Source organism: Palaemon carinicauda, chromosome 36 (genome assembly GCF_036898095.1).
Source record: "Palaemon carinicauda isolate YSFRI2023 chromosome 36, ASM3689809v2, whole genome shotgun sequence".
Classification (NCBI taxonomy): domain Eukaryota; kingdom Metazoa; phylum Arthropoda; class Malacostraca; order Decapoda; family Palaemonidae; genus Palaemon; species Palaemon carinicauda.
Genome location: NC_090760.1, coordinates 69270948 through 69294487, shown reverse-complemented (window position 1 = coordinate 69294487; position 23540 = coordinate 69270948). Strand labels below are relative to the sequence as shown.

Here is a 23540-nt window from a genome sequence, read left to right as displayed (position 1 = left end):
AGTGGCAGCTTAGGAATCCTAAAGCCCTGCAAATTGCCCTCTCCCTCCTTCTCCGGCAGTTCCGACGTTACGCTTTTGCCGGGAGGGGAGAGAGGCGACAGAGAACGATCGTAAGTAACCCTACCTTTCTTGGAGGCCACAACCATTGCTTTCGGTGGTTGTAGTTGGCGATCCTCTCTTGCCGGAGGATGAGCTGGCCGCTGACGCGTTGGAGAGCGACGGGAAAACTCCTGCTCTAGACGCGATGATCGATGGCTAGAAGGTTGAAAGGAGGGAGAGTGTTCCCGCGTTGTCGAGCGATACCGCGGTAACGTGGGGTCAATCGATACCGCTGCACGAGGCAGGCTCACGCATCGGCTGGTCGAGAAGGTTGAACAGGTGAGCAAACACGTTCTACTTTAGAGCGCCACGATGGTTTAAAAACGGGCGAACGCTGGTTTGTTGTATGATCGAGGGTTTCTCGAGACGAAGGTCTACGCGACCCGTGAATACGTTGAGGCGAATTCCGCTGCGTGGGTGATCGCTGACGAGCAGTGAATGTTGTCGAGCAGGCGATCCCTGGTGGGCCAGTAAACGTTGTCGAGCAAGAGAACGCTGCCACGCAGGCGAACGGGGATGGGCTGGCGAACGCTGATAGGCAGGTGAACGCGACCGAGCCGGTTACCACTGATGGGCCGCCGATTTCCGACTAGGAAGCGATTCCCGCGTTGTCGGCGATTCTCGCGAAGTAAGATTCACGAGCGAACGAACGCTTAGGGGAAGTACGAGACGTTCGATGTCGATGGTCAGACGATTTATGCATTGGAAGAGGCGATTCACGTGTAACCCCATGTTTAGGTGGTGCACGAGAAGTCGCTCGTGGACGTTGATCAGGGGACTGACAAGCTAGACGCATTGGTGTGGACGTAGCTCAATGACGATGGTCGGGCGAATCACGAGCTGAAAGCACCAGAGAAGACGATTCACGGGTAACCGACCGTACCGGTGGTACACGAGAAATCGCTCATTGACAATAGTCAGACGGAACACGAGAATGATGTCGATGGTCAGGCGATTTACGAGGTCAATGTGCACGCGATTCACGCTCTGCTGGACGATGGAGACTGTCGAGTAGGAGAATGTTGGGCAAGAGCCTGGTGAGACATAGAGAGATGAGAGGAGGTCGGAGATGGAGGCGAAGGTTGAACAATCTCTTTCTAAGAAGAAGACTGAGGAGGAGTGGCGGAGAAGAGACTCTTCCTGGCCGAGGGAGCAGGACCACCCTGAAGGCAGAGAGAAGGACAGACACGGCGAGGTCGCCTGCTGCCGACGTGACGATGAAGGAGCGTGGGATCAGCAGGCCTCCAAAGAGTATTCTCTACGTGAGAACCTTTACTATGAAGGGAAACACTTGTCAGAGAGACATGCCTCAGACTTTGTTCTTTCCCTGAATGATGTACGTCAGGGGAAGGAGAGAAGACCTCAGCGGAGGAAGATGGTGAAGCGGACGCAACCACAAGAGCAGCAGGCGGAACAGCTGACGAGCTCTCTGACACCACAACGTTGACAACCGACAAAGGGTCGACGTCCGAAGATAACTCGGCACCCCAGTGCAAAAACAGTTCCCGTACAAGTCCGCACACTGAAAAGAAAAAGTTAAAACAGATTTATGGCAGTCCAAAATTGGAGAGGATGAAGGTCGGTAACAAGAGCACTCCATCTGAGCCAAAAGTAAAGTGAGCGCAATCACAGGTGTGTGAGTGGGAGGGGTAGCAGGCTATGCCCCCTAGCCCCCGCTGACTAGTGGGATGGGTAGTTAACCCTCACTAAAATATTAATGGCTTGTCCTTTCAGCTTTTGCCGAAAGTATACCCCTAAAAACAGCGTGGTTTGTATTCCAATTACGGAACAAATGAGACTATAAGAGAAATTACTCGAGTGCCATAAGTGGATGAGATCATGTTGAGGGGTAGATGGAGATGGTTTGGGCATGCTCTTCACACTCCCCAAGAGAGATTAGTTCACCAAACGTTCAGCTGGGCTCCACAAGGCACTAGAAGAATTGGAAGACCCAGGCCCACACGGCTGAGGACTATGAAGTGCGAAGTAGGAGATGATGAATGGTGAAGCATTGCATTAAAAGCTCAAGATACAAACGACTGGCGAAATCTAATCAAGGCCCTTTGCGTCAATAAGCGTAAGAGGAGATGATGATGATGATGAATTATACTAGTTATTATACATTAATTTACCCAGGAACATGATTATAAACGCAAAGATATTTGAAAAGTTGTTTTATTAGTGATGGAAATAAATGTAAGAACATTTGGCTTTGTTCTTATTCTCCAGTTCCTTATCAATCTGAGGTTCTCTTCCTACCACTCAGTATCAGATAAAAATAATAATGATGATCATGATGATGATGATGATGATGAATTTGTCACAAATGGCCTAGTGATAAGTCCAAGGAGGTCATTTGGTACCAAAGAATACTGTACAGTACACTTGTATTACTGAAAGCCTTACCTCTCTTGTAATGGCATTCATCTTTTTTGGACGGTTGAGGGTAATTGTCCGCAGGCCGTCTTCACAGGTGACGAGAAGATTCTGGTACTTCTGACCCGATTCTGCTTGTGCCTCTGGCTCGGGTCCACCCTGCGAGCGAGAGAATTAAAGATTGAATATGAGAGAGAGAGAGAGAGAGAGAGAGAGAGAGAGAGAGAGAGAGAGAGAGAGAGAGAGACTTACACAGTAATCCCCTGAGCTTTATTGCTTATGGTCAGTTGGCTTTTCTAACACTGTTGAACTATCCTACATCGTAGAATAAAGAATTCCTAGGTATTTCTGCATAATGGAATAACTAAAAAAAAAAAAGTTAAAACATTTTTATTTATTTATCTGCAAATTCATAAGTCATATGCCCTTCATCTTGGGATTTCCAATTACTTTGAATGTGCATTACTCATATGTTCTTATCTTGTGGGCTTTCAAATATCTAACTTATATTGGATTCTTTCCAAGGCTTAAAGGCTGCTCATGAATGGCAGAGACAAGGGACAGTGACAATGCCCTACATAGCAGGAAAATGCCCTGGAGAATGACCATGTATACATATGATCAGCACCTAAGCCCTCTCTCTCCAGCCAAGCTCGGAACAGGGAGGGTCAGGCAATGGCTGCTGATGACTCAGCAGGTAGACCTTAAGGTTCTCCCAAAACCCTCATCTTAGCTCACAAGGATGGTGAGGTTGCAGATATTAAAGAAACTATAGAGTTTGAGCGGGATTCGAGCCCAAGTCCGGCAAGTGCCAAACAGGGACGCTTCCAATGGGCCACCACAACTCTGGTTCCAATATTATGGGAAGTTGCAAATCTTATGCAGTTTGAGAATTACTATTAAAAGATGCAAGATAGAATAATTTACATAATATTAATACCACAAATACATTAACTTACAGCTCGAGAAAAATGCTCCTCTACTCATGATGAGGTTATGGTTTGATAAAACCCATCTATGGGAAACATCCACACAAAACCAAACACTACGGCCAAGTCTGATCTACCTTAAACCTTCTCAGTAGGAAAAAGGATTTAACATACGGACAGTTTCAAAATGAGTGTTGCATATCTCGGGTATTTCTTTTAACGATGAAATGAAAGAAATCTGTTCAACTTAGAATAATCCAACTATGAATGGATCAATTTCATTTACAAAAAAAAATCTATTTCATAAATAAACACACTGTGCCATGCCAAAAATCCATTAGCCGTCAATAACCAACACGTGACTTATAATCATTACCAATGCAAAATGTGACAGTACAAAATGACTGACCTATTATTACTATATGCAAAAACAACTTCCTCAACATAGCAATCTTTGTTTTTATTTGTTCGCATGATTGCTATAGAGACTAAGAGGAGAGTCAAGAGGGTGCAAGAACAGATCAAAGTTAAAAATTCCTAATAAACACATACTGGTATCACCTCACGAAAATCTGGAAAGACTAACAAGAGGAATATTTGTTTACAAAAAGAACAGAAAATCTGGAAAGACTAACAAGAGGAATATTTGTTTACAAAAAGAACAGAAAATCTGGAAAGACTAACAAGAGGAATATTTGTTTACAAAAAGAACAGAAAATCTGGAAAGACTAACAAGAGGAATATTTGTTTACAAAAAGAACAGAAAATATGGAAATCCCAATTCGACTACAACAGACACCACATGGCAGCACTGAAAAAGTTACCTGCTCCTTCACAAGGGAATTAATGAGGTCTATGTATGCTTTTTGTGCATCTCCTTGGCTCATGTTACCAAGACTATTCCACGCGTCCCACTTCGCACGACCGACGAAGTCCATCATGCCTGGACGCTTGGTGTTGACCGCTCCAGTCGTCGATTGCTTGAATAAGGCGTAAATCTTCAACTTCGCTTCGTTCCCTATGGATAATGAATCATTTGTCACTCGGAAGTTATAGCTGGAAAGAAAACTAGGAAATTACTTCTGTACTGTGATCTATGTCATTCAAACATTAAGCCAAATATTGTGCACACAATAATACTCAAATATAATACAATATTTACCTGGGTCTTCCTTTAGAGTACCTAACCTTGCCTTGGCATCCTCAAATTCTGGACTCAAAGCGCTCATCAGTCGCACTGGTGTTGCTCTGATCAGGGGCGATGACTGAACGCGACTTGCCGTGATTCCAACTGCACTCCCATACCTTAGGAGGGAAAATTCTTAATGATATACAGTATATCATATCATTGTTGTGAAGATCCTTAGAGTCAATTGAATCAAAGAAAGAGACAAGTAGGATGTTAGCTATAGAAATTACATGCTCTGATTCCTATGGGGGGGACACCAACTTGAAATTAATACAGTAATTGATCCTGTACTAGCAATAATAGCTTCAAAACGGATGAAGATTAGGTGTTAAACCAGAATCATGGACTATACAAACATACTATAGTTAGTACTAATGCCTAGATTCCAAAAAAAAAAAAAAATTATTTATCATTCAAGCATCTATCAAAAACAAAATACTGTATACAAAATTATACAACTGAATCAAGCAAAATCCGAGAATCTGATCATCAAATGGCAATTCTTAGCTCAAGGGGTTAACTACAGCACTGCAATTGTTCAGTGGCCTCTTTCCTCTTGGTAAGGGTAGAAGAGACTCTTTAGCTATGGTAAGCAGCTCTTCTAGGAGATGGACTCTCCAAAATCAAACCATTGTTCTCTAGTCTTGGTAGTGTCATAGCCTCTGTACCATGGTCTTCCACTGTCTTGGGTTAGAGTTCTCTAGCTTGAGAGTACACTTGGGCACAATATTCTATCTAATTTCTCTTCCTCTTATTTTGTTAAAGTTTTTATAGTTTATATATGAAATATTTATTTCAATGTTGTTACAGTTCTTAAAATATTTTTCTTTAGTTGTTAATTACTTCTCTTAATTCCTTGTTTCCTTTCCTCACTGGGCTACTTTCCCTGTTGGAGACCCTGGGCTTATAGCAGCCCTTTTTTCCAACTAGGGTTGTAGCTTAGCAAGTAATAATAATATTCTTAGGCTAGGCATTGCCTAAGGGAAGATAGTCATAGAAGAACTTGTTTCCTTGTAGTGTAATATGTCTTTAATGTAAGGTAACAGTAAATTGTTGGGTTCAATTGCTATCTATACTTCCCCTCTTTAGAAGTATAAGGAAATGAACACTTCTATTTTACCCATAATAGAAAAGGTACTCATTAGTGCAGCTTGGCTGCAATAACATCCATTCCAGTGGTATAACAGTGCAACTGCTGAACTCCAAGGAGGGAGAAAGAAAAAGAGAGGATGAAAGGCCATACATTCCAACTTTCATCCAAGACAGACGGCACAACCACTACCTTAGATGCTTTACTTCCTGTCCTAAGAGGGAGCTAGGGTTGCTTTACCATAGGTCCTCTGGTAGAGGTATCCAGCGACTTGTGGGTGCATTCTCGTAAGTACTGGGCCGTGAAGGTGGTCAGACATGTCCAGACAACTACTTTTAACACGACCCACTGAAAAGTTCTTTTGTTCAGTGTTGCTCCCAGTCCCCTGGCCTCATGAACTTATGCCTATACCGGTCTATTTGGCTCGTCTTGTTCTAAAGATAGCATTCTGTTACTGACCTCGAAAAGCCAAAAAGAGATGATGTTCATGAAGATCATATTTTTTTACCTTCCTGAGCTAATGAACATATTCTGTAAACATGGTCTAGCAGGTTGGGTCCTTCTAAAGTAGCATCTAAGCAGCCTCACCAAGCAAAGCATCTGATTGTTGGTCACTTCCCCAGAGGAGGAAATAGTATAAGTCAAAATTTTAATCCAGAATGGCAAGGTTCTGAGATTCTACAACAAACTGATCCAACGGAGAGACAGACCTGCCACCAATGTTCAGAACAGGTAACCAAATAAAATGAACCGTGTAGGCCCCCTAAACGTTTATTTCATACCAAAGCCAGCAAGAACACTGTCTTGAGTGTCAGATCTTTGTCAACACTTGTTTTAATGGTTCATGGGGAGTCCTTTATAGAGACCAGAGAACTTTAGTTACATTCCAAGGAGGTTGTTTGATTTCCCAAGGAGGACAGGACAGCTCAAAACCCCTCATTAGTTTTGACAGTGCCCACAAAGAGGAAAAGTTTACTCTCCTATCTCTAAAGACTTGGTTCAAAGAATTAAGGAATTAGAGGCTCTGAGAGGAGAGGTTCCCCTTCTACAACACCAACCACAAAAGATTGCTCACTTGGCTTGGTATCCTGCTGTGGAGGATCTACGGAGGTACCCTGACATCTATGCAGTGCCTTGATAAAAGCCTCTCTCTCTGAGATGCTGACTGACTATCCATGAAAAGCCAGGATGTCACCAACTCATGGTATCTCTGTAGGTGTGGTTGACACAGAAGGTTGGGCAAATGGGGCAACTCCCTCAGAGTCTTGTCAATGACACAAGAAGATCTGAGAACAATTATGCTGTAGCCACCTGGGTACCACCAACGTCATCCTAATGTTTCGAGTTGACTATACCCTGTTGATTAATTGGCAAATCATTCTAAACGGCGGAAAGGCATAAACGTTTAATCCGTCGCATAATTCTTGGAAGGCGTCTTTCAGTGCCACTGCCTGAGCCAGAACTGGTGAATAATACACCGGCAGCTTGTTGTTCAGCATTGTTGCTATCTGTGGATGAAGGGACCACTCTGATCCCACAATCAGTCCCTGGAGACTATGTATGTCAGTACGGTACATACATACATATACCAAAGGCACTTCCCCCAATTTTGGGGGGTAGCTGACAACAACAAGAAACAAAACAAAAAGGGGACCTCTACTCTCTACGTTCCTCCAGCCTAACCAGGGACTCAGCCGAGTTCAGCTGGTACTGCTAGGGTGCCACAGCCCAACCTCCCACATTTCCACCACAGATGAAGCTTCATACTGCTGAGTCCCCTACTGCTGCCACCTCCGCGGTCATCTAAGGCACCGGAGGAAGCAGCAGGGCCTACCGGAACTGCGTCACAATCGCTCGCCATTCATTCCTATTTCTAGCACGCTCTCTTGCCTCTCTCACATCTATCCTCCTATCACCCAGAGCTTTCTTCACACCATCCATCCACCCAAACCTTGGCCTTCCTCTTGTACTTCTCCCATCAACTCTTGCATTCATCACCTTCTTTAGCAGACAGCCATTTTCCATTCTCTCAACATGGCCAAACCACCTCAACACATTCATATCCACTCTAGCCGCTAACTCATTTCTTACACCCGTTCTCACCCTCACCACTTCGTTCCTAACCCTATCTACTCGAGATACACCAGCCATACTCCTCAGACACTTCATCTCAAACACATTCAATTTCTGTCTCTCCATCACTTTCATTCCCCACAACTCCGATCCATACATCACAGTTGGTACAATCACTTTCTCATATAGAACTCTCTTTACATTCATGCCCAATCCTCTATTTTTTACTACTCCCTTAACTGCCCCCAACACTTTGCAACCTTCATTCACTCTCTGACGTACATCTGCTTCCACTCCACCATTTGCTGCAACAACAGACCCCAAGTACTTAAACTGATCCACCTCCTCAAGTAACTCTCCATTCAACATGACATTCAACCTTGCACCACCTTCCCTTCTCGTACATCTCATAACCTTACTCTTACCCACATTAACTCTCAACTTCCTTCTCTCACACACCCTTCCAAATTCTGTCACTAGTCGGTCAAGCTTCTCTTCTGTGTCTGCTACCAGTACAGTATCATCCGCAAACAACAACTGATTTACCTCCCATTCATGATCATTCTCGCCTACCAGTTTTAATCCTCGTCCAAGCACTCTAGCATTCACCTCTCTCACCACTCCATCAACATGCAAGTTAAACAACCACGGCGACATCACACATCCCTGTCTCAGCCCCACTCTCACCGGAAACCAATCGCTCATCTCATTTCCTATTCTAACACATGCTTTACTACCTGTGTAGAAACTTTTCACTGCTTGCAACAACCTTCCACCAACTCCATATAACCTCATCACATTCCACATTGCTTCCCTATCAACTCTATCATATGCTTTCTCCAGATCCATAAACGCAACATACACCTCCTTACCTTTTGCTAAATATTTCTCGCATATCTGCCTAACTGTAAAAATCTGATTCATACAACCCCTACCTCTTCTAAAACCACCCTGTACTTCCAAGATTGCATTCTCTGTTTTATCCTTAATCCTATTAATCAGTATTCTACCATACACTTTTCCAACTACACTCAACAAACTAATACCTCTTGAATTACAACACTCATGCACATCTCCCTTACCCTTATATAGTGGTACAATACATGCACAGACCCAATCTACTGGTACCATTGACAACACAAAACACACATTAAACAATCTCACCAACCATTCAAGTACAGTCACACCCCCTTCCTTCAACATCTCAGCTTTCACACCATCCATACCCGATGCTTTTCCTACTCTCGTTTCATCTAGTGCTCTCCTCACTTCCTCTATTGTAATCTCTCTCTCATTCTCATCTCCCATCACTGGCACCTCAACACCTGGAACCGCAATTATATCTGCCTCCCTATCATCCTCAACATTCAGCAAACTTTCAAAATATTCCGCCCACCTTTTCCTTGCCTCCTCTCCTTTTAACAACCTTCCATTTCCATCTTTCACTGTCTCTTCAATTCTTGCGCCGGCCTTCCTTACTCTCTTCACTTCTTTCCAAAACTTCTTCTTATTCTCTTCATATGACTGACCCAGTCCCTGACCCCACCTCAGGTCAGCTGCCCTCTTTGCCTCACGTACCTTGCGCTTTACTTCCACCTTTTGCTCTCTATATTTTTCATACTTCTCTATACTATTACTCTGCAGCCATTCTTCAAAAGCCCTCTTTTTCTCTTCCACTTTTACCTTCACTCCTTCATTCCACCATTCACTGCCCTTCCTCATGCTGCCTCCAACAACCTTCTTGCCACATACATCACTTGCAATCCCAACAAAATTTTCTTTTGCTAACTTCCACTCCTCCTCTAAATTACCAGTTTCTCTTACTATCACCTCGTCATATGCCATTTTCAACCTTTCCTGATATTTACTTTTTACCCCAGGTTTTATTAGCTCTTCAACCCTCACTAGCTCCCTTTTACATCCACCTACTCTATTCCCCCACTCTTTTGCTACAACTAATTTTCCTTCCACCAAAAAATGATCAGACATACCGTTAGCCATACCCCTAAACACGTGCACGTCTTTCAATCTTCCAAACATTCTTTTAGTTATCAACACATAATCCATTAATGCCCTTTCTACTACTCTTCCATTTGCCACTCTTACCCATGTATACTTATTTTTATCTTTCTTTTTAAAAAAGCTAGCACTTATTACCATCTCTTGTTCAACACACACATCTACCAGTCTCTCACCACTCTCATTTTCACCTGGTACGCCATATTTCCCAATGACACCTTCTACCTCTCCAGCACCCACTCTAGCATTTAAGTCACCCATAACAACTACATAATTCCTTCTACCCAGTCCTTCTACACACCTAGTTAATTCATTCCACAACTCATTCCGCTCTTCTTCACTTTTCTCACTACCTGGCCCATACGCACTGACAAAACTTGTTTTAATGGTTCATGGGGAGTGACAACAACAATCCTTCTCAGTACGGTACTGTAATTATATTCTGTTTACTTGGAATGAATTTTGCCATCAGCCCCACTTCTGTTGTCCAATGCCCCTTCGGGAATTTGTATTGCCAATTGGCAAAGGTGCAGAGAAGCAGTACCTCCTCGTTTGTTGATGTATGCCACTACAGTAGAGGTATAGCTTATCAAAGCTACCTCTCTTACTCTGGCCAAAACAATAACAAAAATGATCAGGGTAAAAAGCTCTTCTAGAAGAAACAGCAGAGTTGCTGCTTTTGAACCACTCTCTGCCTTCTTGAGGGTGGATTTTAAAGGCCTCGTCATTCCTTCAAGGATTGTTGTTGTCACGTTCTTAAAGGAGAGAGCTCGATGGAAGAAAAGTGTCCTGGCTGGACCTTCTCCACCATTCCATCTACGTCTTTAATATGGAAAAGCGCAGCACGTGCTGCACCCTTGCGGTGAGGTATTGCATCTTCCTCGAGGTAGGGCCTCAAGTTAATCACTGACGTAAATGCCATTGATCACGATGCGGAGGATTTCCAGTCCGGAGGGCTTGAACTTCAGGTTCAAGACGTCTGGAAAAAAGCTGGATGTTACTTGGTTCCTCGCCGTGAGCGAGAGACATAGAGGGCCACCCATAGGGAAAGCCTACTCTCTTGATCGAGGGCAACACCGGGAGAGACCTGTCCTAGAGATCAGAAGATCTGTTTTCTAGGGGTCCTAGGTCTTCGAAGGAGGGCACCCCAGGACCGAAGGAAGCGACACGTTGTCCCGTAAAGGGGCTTGATTACCCGACTAAAGGTAAGAAGGCTCTAACTCTGTAAAGAGTGATGATTGGAGATGAGGTAAACCCTTCCGGTTTAGAAGAGATGCTCGAGGAACAGGCAAAGGCCTTCCGTCGCCTAAGTCTAAGAGCGGGATTCCTCTCAATGGCAATTTTGAGGGTCTATTACTGGAATACCGACCTCGAGAAGAGACAAACTTTACCCAATCCTCATTCAGGAGCATCTAGTCGTTAAAGAAGTCCTTAATGGGTTATCCGATGTTGTGGATGTGTCTATTAGGTAAGATGAGTCTCTTAATGAGACAAGGCTGCCAATGAGACCTGCTCGGTAGTGGGGAGAAGCCATTTTCTCTCAGAAGAAATGATCGAAGGAAGTCCAACAGATGAAAGTAGTCCTTCTCCCACAGGAAGATCAATGCCTATCATTGATATCCACTCTGCTTCACGAAGGACGGACTCTAAACATAGGCTGTTGGAAGAAGTCTCCTGCAGAGGGAGAGGATAGGATAAAATCCACAAACTGCAGACAGGATACCCCGAAGGAGAGACCACGTAGATGCAGGAAGTGTTTCCCGCGAACGGGAAAAGAAGACAAATCACTGCCATTCCCGTGGGAAAATCTTTCCGACGAAAGAAGACAGTATCATTTGTGCTCTGACCATAGTCCTAAGAATGTGTGGTACTGTATGTGGCCTCCCCGCCCCCTTTTTCTTTGATGCTTCCATTGGAAACACCAAATCCAGGAAAACCGAGGTGATCTCCTCTCTCGAAAAGATTCTCGTCTGACAGCCTTTTTACCAGGATAGTGTCTTGCTCGGATCTCGCAGAGAACCAGAGGGAAGGACAATTTATGGTGCCGAAGGACCTAGGATCTGGCTATTCCTGGAGTTTGAATTCGATGGGGACTGATGCGGTCTTGTCGAACCTGCGTAAGTTTCTGCAGGCTGATAACCATGTCTATAGGTACCCATATTGGATATGACATTTGGGTCTTTCCTTAGATTACTTCAATTCTCAGATCATGGTAAATTCAAAGAGATGTATCGGAGGAGCTCGAGACTGTGAGGATCAGCTAGTCATCCGAGTCTTCAAAGAAGGGGTCGATCCCGAAGGAGAAGGTTGACCTTAGGGTAAAGAAACTCTGTGACAAACTTTGATGCCTAGCTAAACAGAAGCACCATTACCCAATATGACAGGCTGTAGTCAGATGTCCCGAAAAGTGGGGTCTAGGAGTATTAATCCTAGTTATTGATCCTGTACAGGAAGCCATGGACTAGCTGTTTAATAGCAAGACCTTCTCCTCACATGACAGGGTTGAAGATCAAACTCGTTTCACAAGGAGAGACTAAAACTGGAGATTTCTGACCGAAGAAGCTCAGCGATATCTTGACAAACCCCGTCTTCCCATGAGACCGGATGGTTCGATCACAAGGGAAAACGAGAGACCGCTTCCCATCTAAAGGAAGATGGAAGAGACAAGAGAGTGTCTCTTGTAGCTTGGATGTGGACTCTCTGTCCTTGGCGAAAAATATGAGCCACGAATTTCGAGGAAGATATTCCTTTTGAACAACTTTTGCCGAAGGGAGTGCCCTAGATACGGAAGAGAGTCATTGTTCAAGTTCATGAACAAGATCGAGTCTTGAGACGGGTTGGGAAAATATGTCTTCTGGGAAAGGAATCACGAATGGAGGTTGAAGGTGCAAACATGAAGGTCCGAGGGCCTATAGGCTGGCAAAGACCTGGAGTACACAAGACGCCGACAACCTCTGGTGATCTGGTAGGTCACCCATCCCTGGGCTGACCCGAATTCTAGCAATTTAATTGCTACAGCTATCGCGTTAAACAGCACTGCCTCAATTCTCTAGGAGAGAATTGGGGTGGGGCGGTAACCCCACGGGGTTGTGCCTTCCGATGCAGGGGGAACAGATTCACGGGATTTGCCTGCACAACAACGTCCGAGATACGATTTGCGGCAGGAGATTGCCTAGCTAGCGCAGTTCCTATCCAGGCAAAGTCGGCTCACAAGGTAGTCCTATACTATACGTAAAAACAACGGAAGAAGTAGCATCCGAAGCAGCAACCTAGTTCTTGAGGCCTCTGGCCAGTAAGCCCTTCTGTAGTAAGAACAAAGTGTAGGGGAAGAACGTACGTTCATGAGGAATGAACGTCCCAGAATGAGGCGGATTTGATGAGGAAATCTGGCTAGATGAATGTAGTTTCTTTGAATTCCACAGGAGATAAATCTTTAGGAACCAAAGAAAGTAAGCTTGTGAGAAACACAAAAACCCCAGGGGCGAGGGGCATTAAGTGCCAAGGTTAGCCCTCGTGTATTATCCCAGTCGTCAATGGAGGGTGCTGGGTTAGGTTCCCAGAAGGAAAACCGTGTTCAAATTCTTCAACTATGTGGGGGGGGGGGCTATCAAAGTAGTGTAAACTTCAGAGAGAGGTGAGGAGACGATCTATGTCATCTAGACGAGAGCACTCTACAAGGAGAGGTTCCGAGAGAAGCTCCTCCCATGATCCAATGGAAGAGTCTCCGACAGAATGGATCATTCCAGAGCTTTACCATGGAAGGCAAAGTATCTATACTAGAAGTGGTTTCTGATGTTAGCAGCAGCCTAGAGGAGAGCTGACTAGTGCAATCCTGAGCAGGCTTAGTGGTGATCACGAGCTTCCTAACAGCGGACGTCAAGCAAGCAAGAGGCATTATTGATAAGAAGCCAGAGATCATTTAGCCATTGAAAACGGCGATTGGTGAGCTGACGAACCGAAGATCTGGTGAATCGAGGGACTGGCGACTAGCGCGCAGGGGATCAGCAAGCTTCGCGCTGGCGATTGAGAATCAGCGAGTCAGCGATCGGGGAGCAGTAAGCTGGCATTCGGAGAGATCTGGGGATCGGCAAAAGACCAGAAGGCAATCAGCAAACTATGAGCTCAGTAAGCCGGCAATAGGGACATTAATTACAGGCAACTCACGAACTAGCGATCGGCAATCAGTTATCTGCCTATCGTTGAACTAGAATAGACAATCGGCTAACGATGAGCTATATTAGTGATCGGCGAACTGGGAATCGGTGATAGATGAGCTGGTGATCAGTGAGTTAACAATCGGCGAGCTGGCGATCAACGAACTGGGAGTCGAAGATCGGCGTCAGACGAGCTGGAGAGCATCGTCCTCGTGAGGAAGATCGGCGTCAGACGAGCTGGAGAGCATCGTCCTCGTGAGGAAGATTGTCGCCCTAGTGGGAAAACCCAATGCCCTCGTAAGGAACATCTGCCCCCGGATTGTGAGCGTCTAGCTCATGATCGTGAGCTTGTAGCTCATGATCGTGAGCTTGTAGCTCGTGATCATGACCTTGTAGCTCGTGATTATGAGCGTGTAGCTCATGAATGTGAGCATCTGGCTTGTGACCGCGAGTGTGTAGCTCGTGAATGTGAGCATCTGGCTCGTGATCATGAGCATTTAGCTCGTGCTTGTGAGCGTTTACCTCGTTATCGTGAGTTTAGCTCGTGATCAAGAGCGTCTTGCTTCTAATCGTGGGCTCATAGTCTGTTCTGAAGAGTGAGATAAAGGATGAATTCAATTCCCAACGATGAAATTCCCCGAGGGGAAAATCCAACCATCATCATCTACCACAAGCAGGAAGATTTCTGACTAGCAGCCGTGAGGAGACTCTCCCTCGGAAGCAGAAGTACCAAAACCTGGAAGCCAACCTCTGGGCAGCACACTCTGCTTCCCTTCAATGAGCTCTATCTCAATTGAAGGTCGACAAGATGTTGCTTGAGAAATGAAGTCGAGGCTTGTTTCTGGGTTCCCTCTAAAGGGATTACCCGAACCAAGGATGGGAATGGACGAATCCAATTCCTACCAGAGGAATCCCCCAAAGGAGAGATCGGTGAAGAAAGGCTCTTCTGCGGACGTTAGGCAACCTACATCTATAGGGTGTCTGCCTCCTGAAGAGGAGCGTCTTGTTCGTGATCCTGAGCGTCTTGCTCGTGATCATGAGCATCCAGTTCATGATTTCGAGCATCTAGCTTGTGATTGTAAGTTTATAGCTCATGAGAATATCTCCTATTATTATTATTATTATTACTATCCAAGCTACAACCCTAGTTGGAAAAGCAAGATGCTATAAGCCCAGGGGCTCCAACAGGGAAAAATAGCCCAGTGGAGGAAAGGAAATAAGGAAATAAATAAATGAAGAGAACAAATTAACAATAAATCATTCTAAAATAAGTAACAACGTCAAAACAGACATGTCATATATAAACTATTAACAACAAAAACAAATATGTCATAAATAAACTATAAAAAGACTCATGTCCGCCTGGTCAACAAAAAAGCATTTGCTCCAACTTTGAACTTTTGAAGTTCTACTGATTCAACCACCCGATTAGGAAGATCATTCCACAACTTGGTCACAGCTGGAATAAAATTTCTAGAGTACTGCGTAGTATTGAGCCTCGTGATGGAGAAGGCCTGGCTATTAGAATTAACTGCCTGCCTAGTATTACGAACAGGATAGAATTGTCCTGGGAGATCTGAATGTAAAGGATGGTCAGAGTTATGAAAAATCTTATGCAACATGCATAATGAACTAATTGAACGACGGTGCCAGAGATTAATATCTAGATCAGGAATAAGAAATTTAATAGACCGTAAGTTTCTGTCCAACAAATTAGGATGAGAATCAGCAGCTGAACACCAGACAGGAGAACAATACTCAAAACAAGGTAGAATGAAAGAATTAAAACACTTCTTCAGAATAGATTGATCACCGAAAATCTTGAGAGACTTTCTCAATAAGCCTAGAAGAGAAGCGTCGAGATCCTGAAGACCTTCGAACTCGTGAGTGTGAGCGTTTAGCTCATGACTGTGATCATCTTCTAGAAGAAGGGCGTCGAGATCGTGATAACCTTCGATCTCTGTGGCGATCATTGGACTGTCAAGAACGATGTCCTGTGGGGGCTCGTCGGGAAGGACGAGAAGATAATCGGTCTTGTCCTGGCGATAGGTGAGCAGATAAAGGGCTGGCCGTGGGTTGACAATTGTTTAAAGGTTCAAGATCCAAAGCAGGCGAGCGTTGCAAACGCAGGCTGGAGCATTGCCTGTAGAGAGAGATAAATGATTGTGGATCGTTAGGTGATGATGAACTCTGAAGGTGGCGAAAGGCCGGAGGTGACAGTGTTCCTCTAAACAGAGACACCAACACCCCAGGTACCACGAGGCTGACATGGGATCAAAAGGTCCACGTTCCTACTCGATCTCCAGCCACCGCAGGGCAGGCGAGGAGGTGCTTCAGAGATGTCAATAATAAAACAGCAACATTAAACTGCAATGATAAAAGGTATACTGTGTATATTTATATATAAATATATATATGTATAAAATATATATATATATATATATATATATATATATATATATATATATATATATATATATATATACTATGATAATGTTCAATTTATGTAAACACAAAGAAAAACTCAAAGGCCAGTAAAAGAAAGTTGGGAGCCAAAAGAAAAGAGTGACCAGAATACACAGGTGGGTGTATTCCCCCTCCTACCCCCTAGGTAGGGAACTTCCACCTTGCAAAAATGTCTTATGGCTGGTTTCAGCACCGCCAAAAGAATAACCCTAATAAATAACATAAGTTTTGATAGTGAAAGAACAAAAATCGAGCAATTCCAACAGTTACAATTTGAGTGAAATCACAGTAATTACCCTATATGAAGCTGAAAATATTTTACATTACTGCAGCATATCCTTCGTAGAGCAATTCTTACATAACTGAATACACGTACCCCTACTAAACAGTAGCTTGAACCCCATAACCTGATTCAGCGGTTAAGAAAATTGCCTTTAGTTTTTACCTTGTTGCCATAACACGGAGAACAGTTTATAAAATCCCTGACAGGCAGTTCTTTTGTCCCCATTAGCAATCTCCAATCAGAACTTTCATGTGACTTTCTCTTGGGCAATCTCCTACCTCCACAACTCCACCTCTTTTAATACTAAATAGCTCCTCCCTCAAATATGTCACACATCTGATACATATTTAAAAAAGATGTTCGTATTAACATCATCCCAAACAAGTGGCTATTTCGATTTTGGAGGATACAAGAAGTGTTACAGGTGTGTTCATAGGTATTTTGAACGGTTTTGATGTCGCTAATCACTGGAAATATGTTAAACTAGGAAATACTCTTGAAAAAGCCAGTTTCAAAAATGAAGTCGGTTGGAAAACAAAACATAGGGGCAAGACTTAGTCCTGGAGTGAGCTAAAGATATTATTATTATCACAAGCTAAGCTATAACCCTAATTGGAAAAGCAGGATACTACTAGCCCACGGGCTCCAACAGGGAAAAATAGCCCAGTGAGGTAAGGAAACAAGGGAATACAAAAAAATTACAATTAAAGTAATAAAAATTCAAAATAAAATATACTAAGACCAGTAACATTAGATTAGATCTTTCATAAACTATAAATACCAAAAAAAAAAAAACAGGAACTGAGAAATAAGATACAACAGCATGCCCAAGAGTACCCTCCATCAAGAGAACTCTACCCCTAGACAATAGAAGACCATGGTACAAGGCTATGGCACTTCTCTGGTGGGTAAATATATAAAAAATATGTGCGGAATCTTAGATAAGGTAATGCTCTTGTGTCTGTTTCCCTTTGAATATTTGGTTTTTCAGTCATAACTTCTTGAATTTTAAAAAGTATATAATTTGAAAAAATGTTATTTTCATTAGTAAAATAAATTTTTGAATATACTTACCCGGTGATCATGTAGCTGCAGCTCTGCTGCCAGACAGAAAAAACCTACGGGCGGAATACGCCAGCGATCGCTATACAGGTGGGGGTGTACATCAACAGCGCCATCTGTCGAGTAGGTACTCAAGTACTTCTTGTCAACACAGAACCAATTTTCTCCTCGGTCCACTGGGTCTCTATTGGGGAGGAAGGGTGGGTCCTTTAATTCATGATCACCGGGTAAGTATATTCAAAAATTTATTTTACTAAGGAAAATAACATTTTTCAATATTAATCTTACCCGGTGATCATGTAGCTGATTCACACCCAGGGGGGTGGGTGGAGACCAGCATACATGTTAACATTAGAAGCTAAGTATTCCGTATTTCATTTTAGCAGTTATTCAAAATAACAAACATAAAATTAATAAGTACCTGGTAAGGAAGTCGACTTGAACAATTACTCTGCCTTTTTAAGTACGTCTTCCTTACTGAGCCTCGCGATCCTCTTAGGATGCTGAGCGACTCCTAGGTGCTGAAGTATGAAGGGCTGCAACCCATACTAAAGGACCTCATCACAACCTCTAATCTAGGCGCTTCTCAAGAAAAGAATTTGACCACCCGCCAAATCAACCAGGATGCGAAAGGCTTCTTAGCCTTCCGTACAACCCAAAAACAACAATAAAAACATTTCAAGAGAAAGATTAAAAAAAGGTTATGGGATTATGGGAATGTAGTGGTTGAGCCCTCACCTACTACTGCACTCGCTGCTACGAATGGTCCCAGGGTGTAGCAGTTCTCGTAAAGAGACTGGACATCTTTAAGGTAAAATGATGCGAACACTGACTTGCTTCTCCAATAGGTTGCATCCATTACACTCTGCAGAGATCTGTTTTGTTTGAAGGCCACTGAAGTTGCGACAGCTCTAACTTCATGTGTCCTTACCTTCAGCAAAGCATGGTCTTCTTCATTCAGATGAGAATGAGCTTCTCTAATCAAAAGTCTGATGTAATAAGAAACTGCGTTCTTCGACATCGGTAAAGCAGGTTTCTTAATAGAGCACCATAAAGCTTCTGATTGTCCTCGTAAAGGCTTCGTACGTCTTAAATAGTACTTAAGAGCTCTTACTGGGCATAGTACTCTCTCTTGTTCGTTTCCAACTAAACTGGACAGACTTGGAATCTCGAACGATTTGGGCCAAGGACGAGAAGGGAGTTCGTTTTTAGCTAAAAAACCAAGCTGTAAGGAACATGTAGCCGTTTCAGATGTAAATCCTATGTTCCTGCTGAAGGCGTGTATCTCACTGACTCTTTTAGCTGTAGCTAAGCAGACGAGGAAAAGAGTCTTCAAAGTGAGATCTTTAAAAGAGGCTGATTGAAGCGGTTCGAACCTTGCTGACATCAGGAACCTTAAAACCACGTCTAAGTTCCAACCTGGTGTGGCCAACCGACGCTCCTTCGAGGTCTCAAAAGACTTAAGGAGGTCCTGTAGATCTTTGTTGTTTGAAAGATCTAAGCCTCTGTGGCGGAAGACTGCTGCCAACATGCTTCTGTAACCTTTGATCGTAGGAGCTGAAAGGGATCTTACCTTCCTTAGGTGTAAAAGAAAGTCAGCTATCTGAGTTACAGAGGTACTGGTTGAGGATACTGAATTCGCCTTGCACCAGCTTCGGAAGACTTCCCATTTTGACTGGTAGACCTTGAGAGTGGATGTCCTCCTTGCTCTGGCAATCGCTCTGGCTGCCTCCTTCGAAAAGCCTCTAGCTCTTGAGAGTCTTTCGATAGTCTGAAGGCAGTCAGACGAAGAGCGTGGAGGCTTGGGTGTACCTTCTTTACACGCGGCTGACGCAGAAGGTCCACTCTTAGAGGAAGAGTCCTGGGAACGTCTACTAGCCATTGCAGTACCTCGGTGAACCATTCTCTCGCGGGCCAGAGGGGAGCAACCAACGTCAACCTTGTCCCTTCGTGAGAGGCGAACTTCTGCAGTACCTTGTTGACAATCTTGAACGGGGGGAACGCATAAAGGTCTAGATGGGACCAATCCAGAAGAAAGGCATCTATGTGAACTGCTGCTGGGTCCGGAATCGGTGAGCAATAATTTGGGAGCCTCTTGGTCATTGAGGTAGCGAACAGATCTATGGTGGGCTGACCCCACAAGGCCCATAGTCTGTTGCAAACATTCTTGTGAAGGGTCCATTCTGTTGGGATGATCTGACCCTTCCGGCTGAGGCGATCTGCCATGACATTCATGTCGCCTTGAATGAACCTCGTTACTAGCGATATGTTTCGATCTCTTGACCAGGTGAGGAGGTCCCTTGCGATCTCGAACAATGTCATCGAATGAGTCCCTCCTTGCTTGGAGATGTACGCCAAGGCTGTGGTGTTGTCGGAGTTCACCTCCACCACCTTGCCTAGAAGGAGGGACTTGAAGCTTCTCAAGGCCAGATGAACTGCCAGTAGCTCCTTGCAGTTGATGTGCAGTGCTCTTTGATCCGAATTCCACGTGCCCGAGCATTCCCGACCGTCCAGTGTCGCACCCCAGCCCGTGTCCGATGCGTCCGAGAAGAGAAGGTGGTCGGGGGTCTGAACAGCCAGTGGCAGACCTTCCCTGAGAAGAATGTTGTTCTTCCACCAAGTCAGTGCAGACTTCATCTTCTCGGAGATAGGAACTGAGACCGCTTCTAGCGTCATGTCCTTTCTCCAGTGAGCAGCTAGGTGATACTGAAGGGGTCGGAGGTGGAGTCTCCCTAACGCGATGAACTGGTCCAGCGATGAAAGCGTCCTTATCAGACTCATCCACTGTCTGACTGAACATCGGTTCTTCTTCAGCATGCTCTGGATGCATTCTTGGGCTTGACTGATTCTGGGGGCCGACGGAAAAGCCCGAAAAGCTTGACTCTGAATCTCCATACCTAGATATACTATAGTTTGGGATGGGACGAGTTGGGACTTTTCTATATTGACCAGGAGACCCAATTCCTTGGTCAGATCCAGAGTCCATTTTAGATTCTCCAGACAGCGACGACGACGCAGCTCTTAAAAGCCAGTCGTCCAAATAGAGGGAGGCTCTGATGTCTGCTAAATGCAGGAATTTGGCAATATTCCTCATCAGTTTGGTAAACACTAGAGGTGCCGTGCTTAGGCCAAAGCACAGGGCTTGGAACTGGTATACCACCTTCCCAAAAACGAACCTTAGAAAAGGTTGGGAATCTGGGTGGATGGGGACGTGAAAGTACGCGTCCTTTAGGTCTAACGAGACCATCCAGTCTTCCTTCCTGACCGATGCTAGAACCGACTTCGTCGTCTCCATGGTGAACGTCTGCTTGGTGACAAAGACATTTAGAGCACTGACGTCTAGCACCGGTCTCCACCCTCCTGTCTTCTTCGCCACTAAGAAGAGACGGTTGTAGAAGCCCGGGGATTGATGGTCCCGGACTATGACTACCGCTCCCTTTTGTAGCAAGAGAGAGACCTCTTGCTGTAAAGCTAGCCTCTTGTCCTCCTCTCTGTACCTGGGAGAGAGGTCGATGGGAGTTGTTGCTAGAGGGGGCTTGCGCAAGAATGGAATCCTGTACCCCTCTCTGAGCAACTTCACAGACTGAGCGTCTGCACCCCTGTTCTCCCAGGCCTGCCAGTAGTTCTTGAGCCTGGCTCCCACTGCTGTCTGAAGAAGGTGGCAGTCAGACTCTGCCTCTTGAGGACTTGGAACCCTTCTTCTTGTTGCCACGTTGACTATCGGCACGGGTACCCCCTCTGCTGGAGGTTCTGCCACGAAAGGGCGGAATGAACCTAGACGCTGGTGTGTCCATCCTAGGTGTAGGCACGGAAGGTAAAGCTGTGACTTTACGTGCGGATGACGCCACCAGGTCATGGGTGTCTTTCTGGATCAACGAGGCGGCAATCCCCTTGATCAACTCTTCCGGAAAGAGACACTTCGATAGCGGAGCAAACATCAGTTCTGACTTCTGACATGGGGTGACTCCCGCCGACAAGAAGGAGCAAAGGTGATCTCGCTTCTTGAGAACTCCAGACACGAAAGAAGCCGCAAGCTCGCCAGACCCATCCCGTATGGCTTTGTCCATGCAGGACATGATGAGCATGGCAGACTCCTTATCCGAAGGGGAGGTCTTCCTGCTCAACGCTCCCAAACACCAGTCCAGGAAGTTAAAGATCTCAAACGCACGGAAAACTCCCTTCAAAAGATGGTCCATGTCCGAAGAAGTCCAGCAAATCTTGGAGCGTCTCATAGCCAGTCTGCGGGGAGAGTCTACCAGACTTGAGAAGTCGCCCTGGGCAGAGGCAGGAACTCCCAAGCCGAGAACCTCTCCCGTGGCATACCAGACGCTAGATCTGGAAGCAAGCTTGGCCGGGGGAAACATGAAGGATGTCTTCCCAAGTTGCTTCTTGGCCTGCAACCACTCTCCCAGTACCCTTAAAGCTCTCTTGGACGAGCGAGCGAGTACGAGCTTCGTAAAGGCAGGAGCTGCTGACTGCATGCCTAAAGCGAACTCAGAGGGAGGTGAGCGTGGAGCTGCAGACACAAACTGGTCCGGATACAACTCCTTAAACAGGGCAAGGACTTTCCTAAAGTCTAAGGAGGGAGGCGTAGTCTTGGGTTCATCTATGTCGGAGTGTTGGTCGTCCAAATGCGCAGCTTCGTCGTCATCAGAGATTCCTTCATCCGAATGCTGAGGAGGAAGCGGCAAAGGAGGAGATAAAAGCTGAACGGCTGAATCCGGCAGCACGGGTGCATGCGTAGCTGCACTGGATCCAACGTCATGCCGCTGTTGGTCAGTCTGAGAGCTGGCAACAACCAAAGCGGAGTGGTGGTGCGTGGTGGGGACCACCGTGGGTTGCGGAGACTGACGCACCGCGTCAAAACACGGCAGCTTGACTCCACCTTCCTGCTGATGCGGTAGCTCACGCACGTCAACGGAGGGTGCCGCACGTCGGCTAACGTCAACATGCGTCTGGCAGGGTCGACTGCGCATCGGTGGTGGAGCTCTCACAGCCGGAGTGTGGGAGCAGGCAGCCGCAGTGTCAGCTGGGCGCACAACCGTGGCAGGTTGTAGGCTAACGGGTGCAGCGTCAACCTTCTCAGCACGATACTCCTGCATGAAGGAAGCTAGCTGAGTCTGCATAGACTGCAGCAAAGACCACTTAGGGTCTACAGCGGCTGGTGCGGCAACAGACGGAGTGATTGCCTGCTGCGGAACCACTCTACCTCTCTTGGGAGGTGTGCAGTCTTCGGAGGACTGCGGTGAGTCCGAACTGACCCAGTGGCTACACCTGGGCCGTTGGACTCGCTCGGAAGGGACCTTGCGCTTGAGAGGTCGTGAGACCTTGGTCCAGCGTTTCTGTCGAGAAACCTCTTCCGCAGACGAGGAATGAATGGGCTCACTCGTCTGTTTGTGGGTGGGACGATCTCGGCAAGATACGTCCTCAACCACGGAGGGAACGTCTGTCCGCTGATCAAGGCCTGTCGAACCCTTTGGTCGTACGACATTGCTTCTCCCCTGGGCTTGGGAGCTTGCAAGAGGTCCCGGACTGGGAGGACGACAGGCACGAACAGACGCACCCTCATGCGTAACACTGACACTTTTCACTGCACTGACACTCACTTCACTTCCCACTGCACTTTTACCTTTCAACTCCCTGACGTCAGCCATGAGTTGATTGCGGTCACTCGCCAATGACTCAACCCTCTCACCAAGAGCCTGAATGGCACGCATCATATCCGCCATCGAAGGTTGATGAGAGCTAGTAGAAGGGTCGGGTGTAACCACTACAGGGGAAGGAATAGGTTGTGGGGCAT

At 45.5% G+C, this 23540-nt stretch overlaps 1 protein-coding gene across 2 annotated transcripts in view; it reads right to left on the bottom strand.

Moving 5' to 3' along the window:
* Window positions 1-23540, bottom strand: part of LOC137628882 (enoyl-CoA delta isomerase 2-like) — a 56603-nt gene that overhangs the window by 31662 nt on the left and 1401 nt on the right. For both annotated transcript variants that reach the window (XM_068360135.1, XM_068360136.1), the window contains exons 2-4: window positions 4567-4709; window positions 4229-4422; window positions 2506-2634 (exon numbers count right to left, since the gene is read on the bottom strand). In XM_068360135.1, coding sequence (XP_068216236.1) covers window positions 2506-2634; window positions 4229-4422; window positions 4567-4709 — 466 coding nt within the window. The remainder of the gene's footprint in view (window positions 1-2505; window positions 2635-4228; window positions 4423-4566; window positions 4710-23540) is intronic.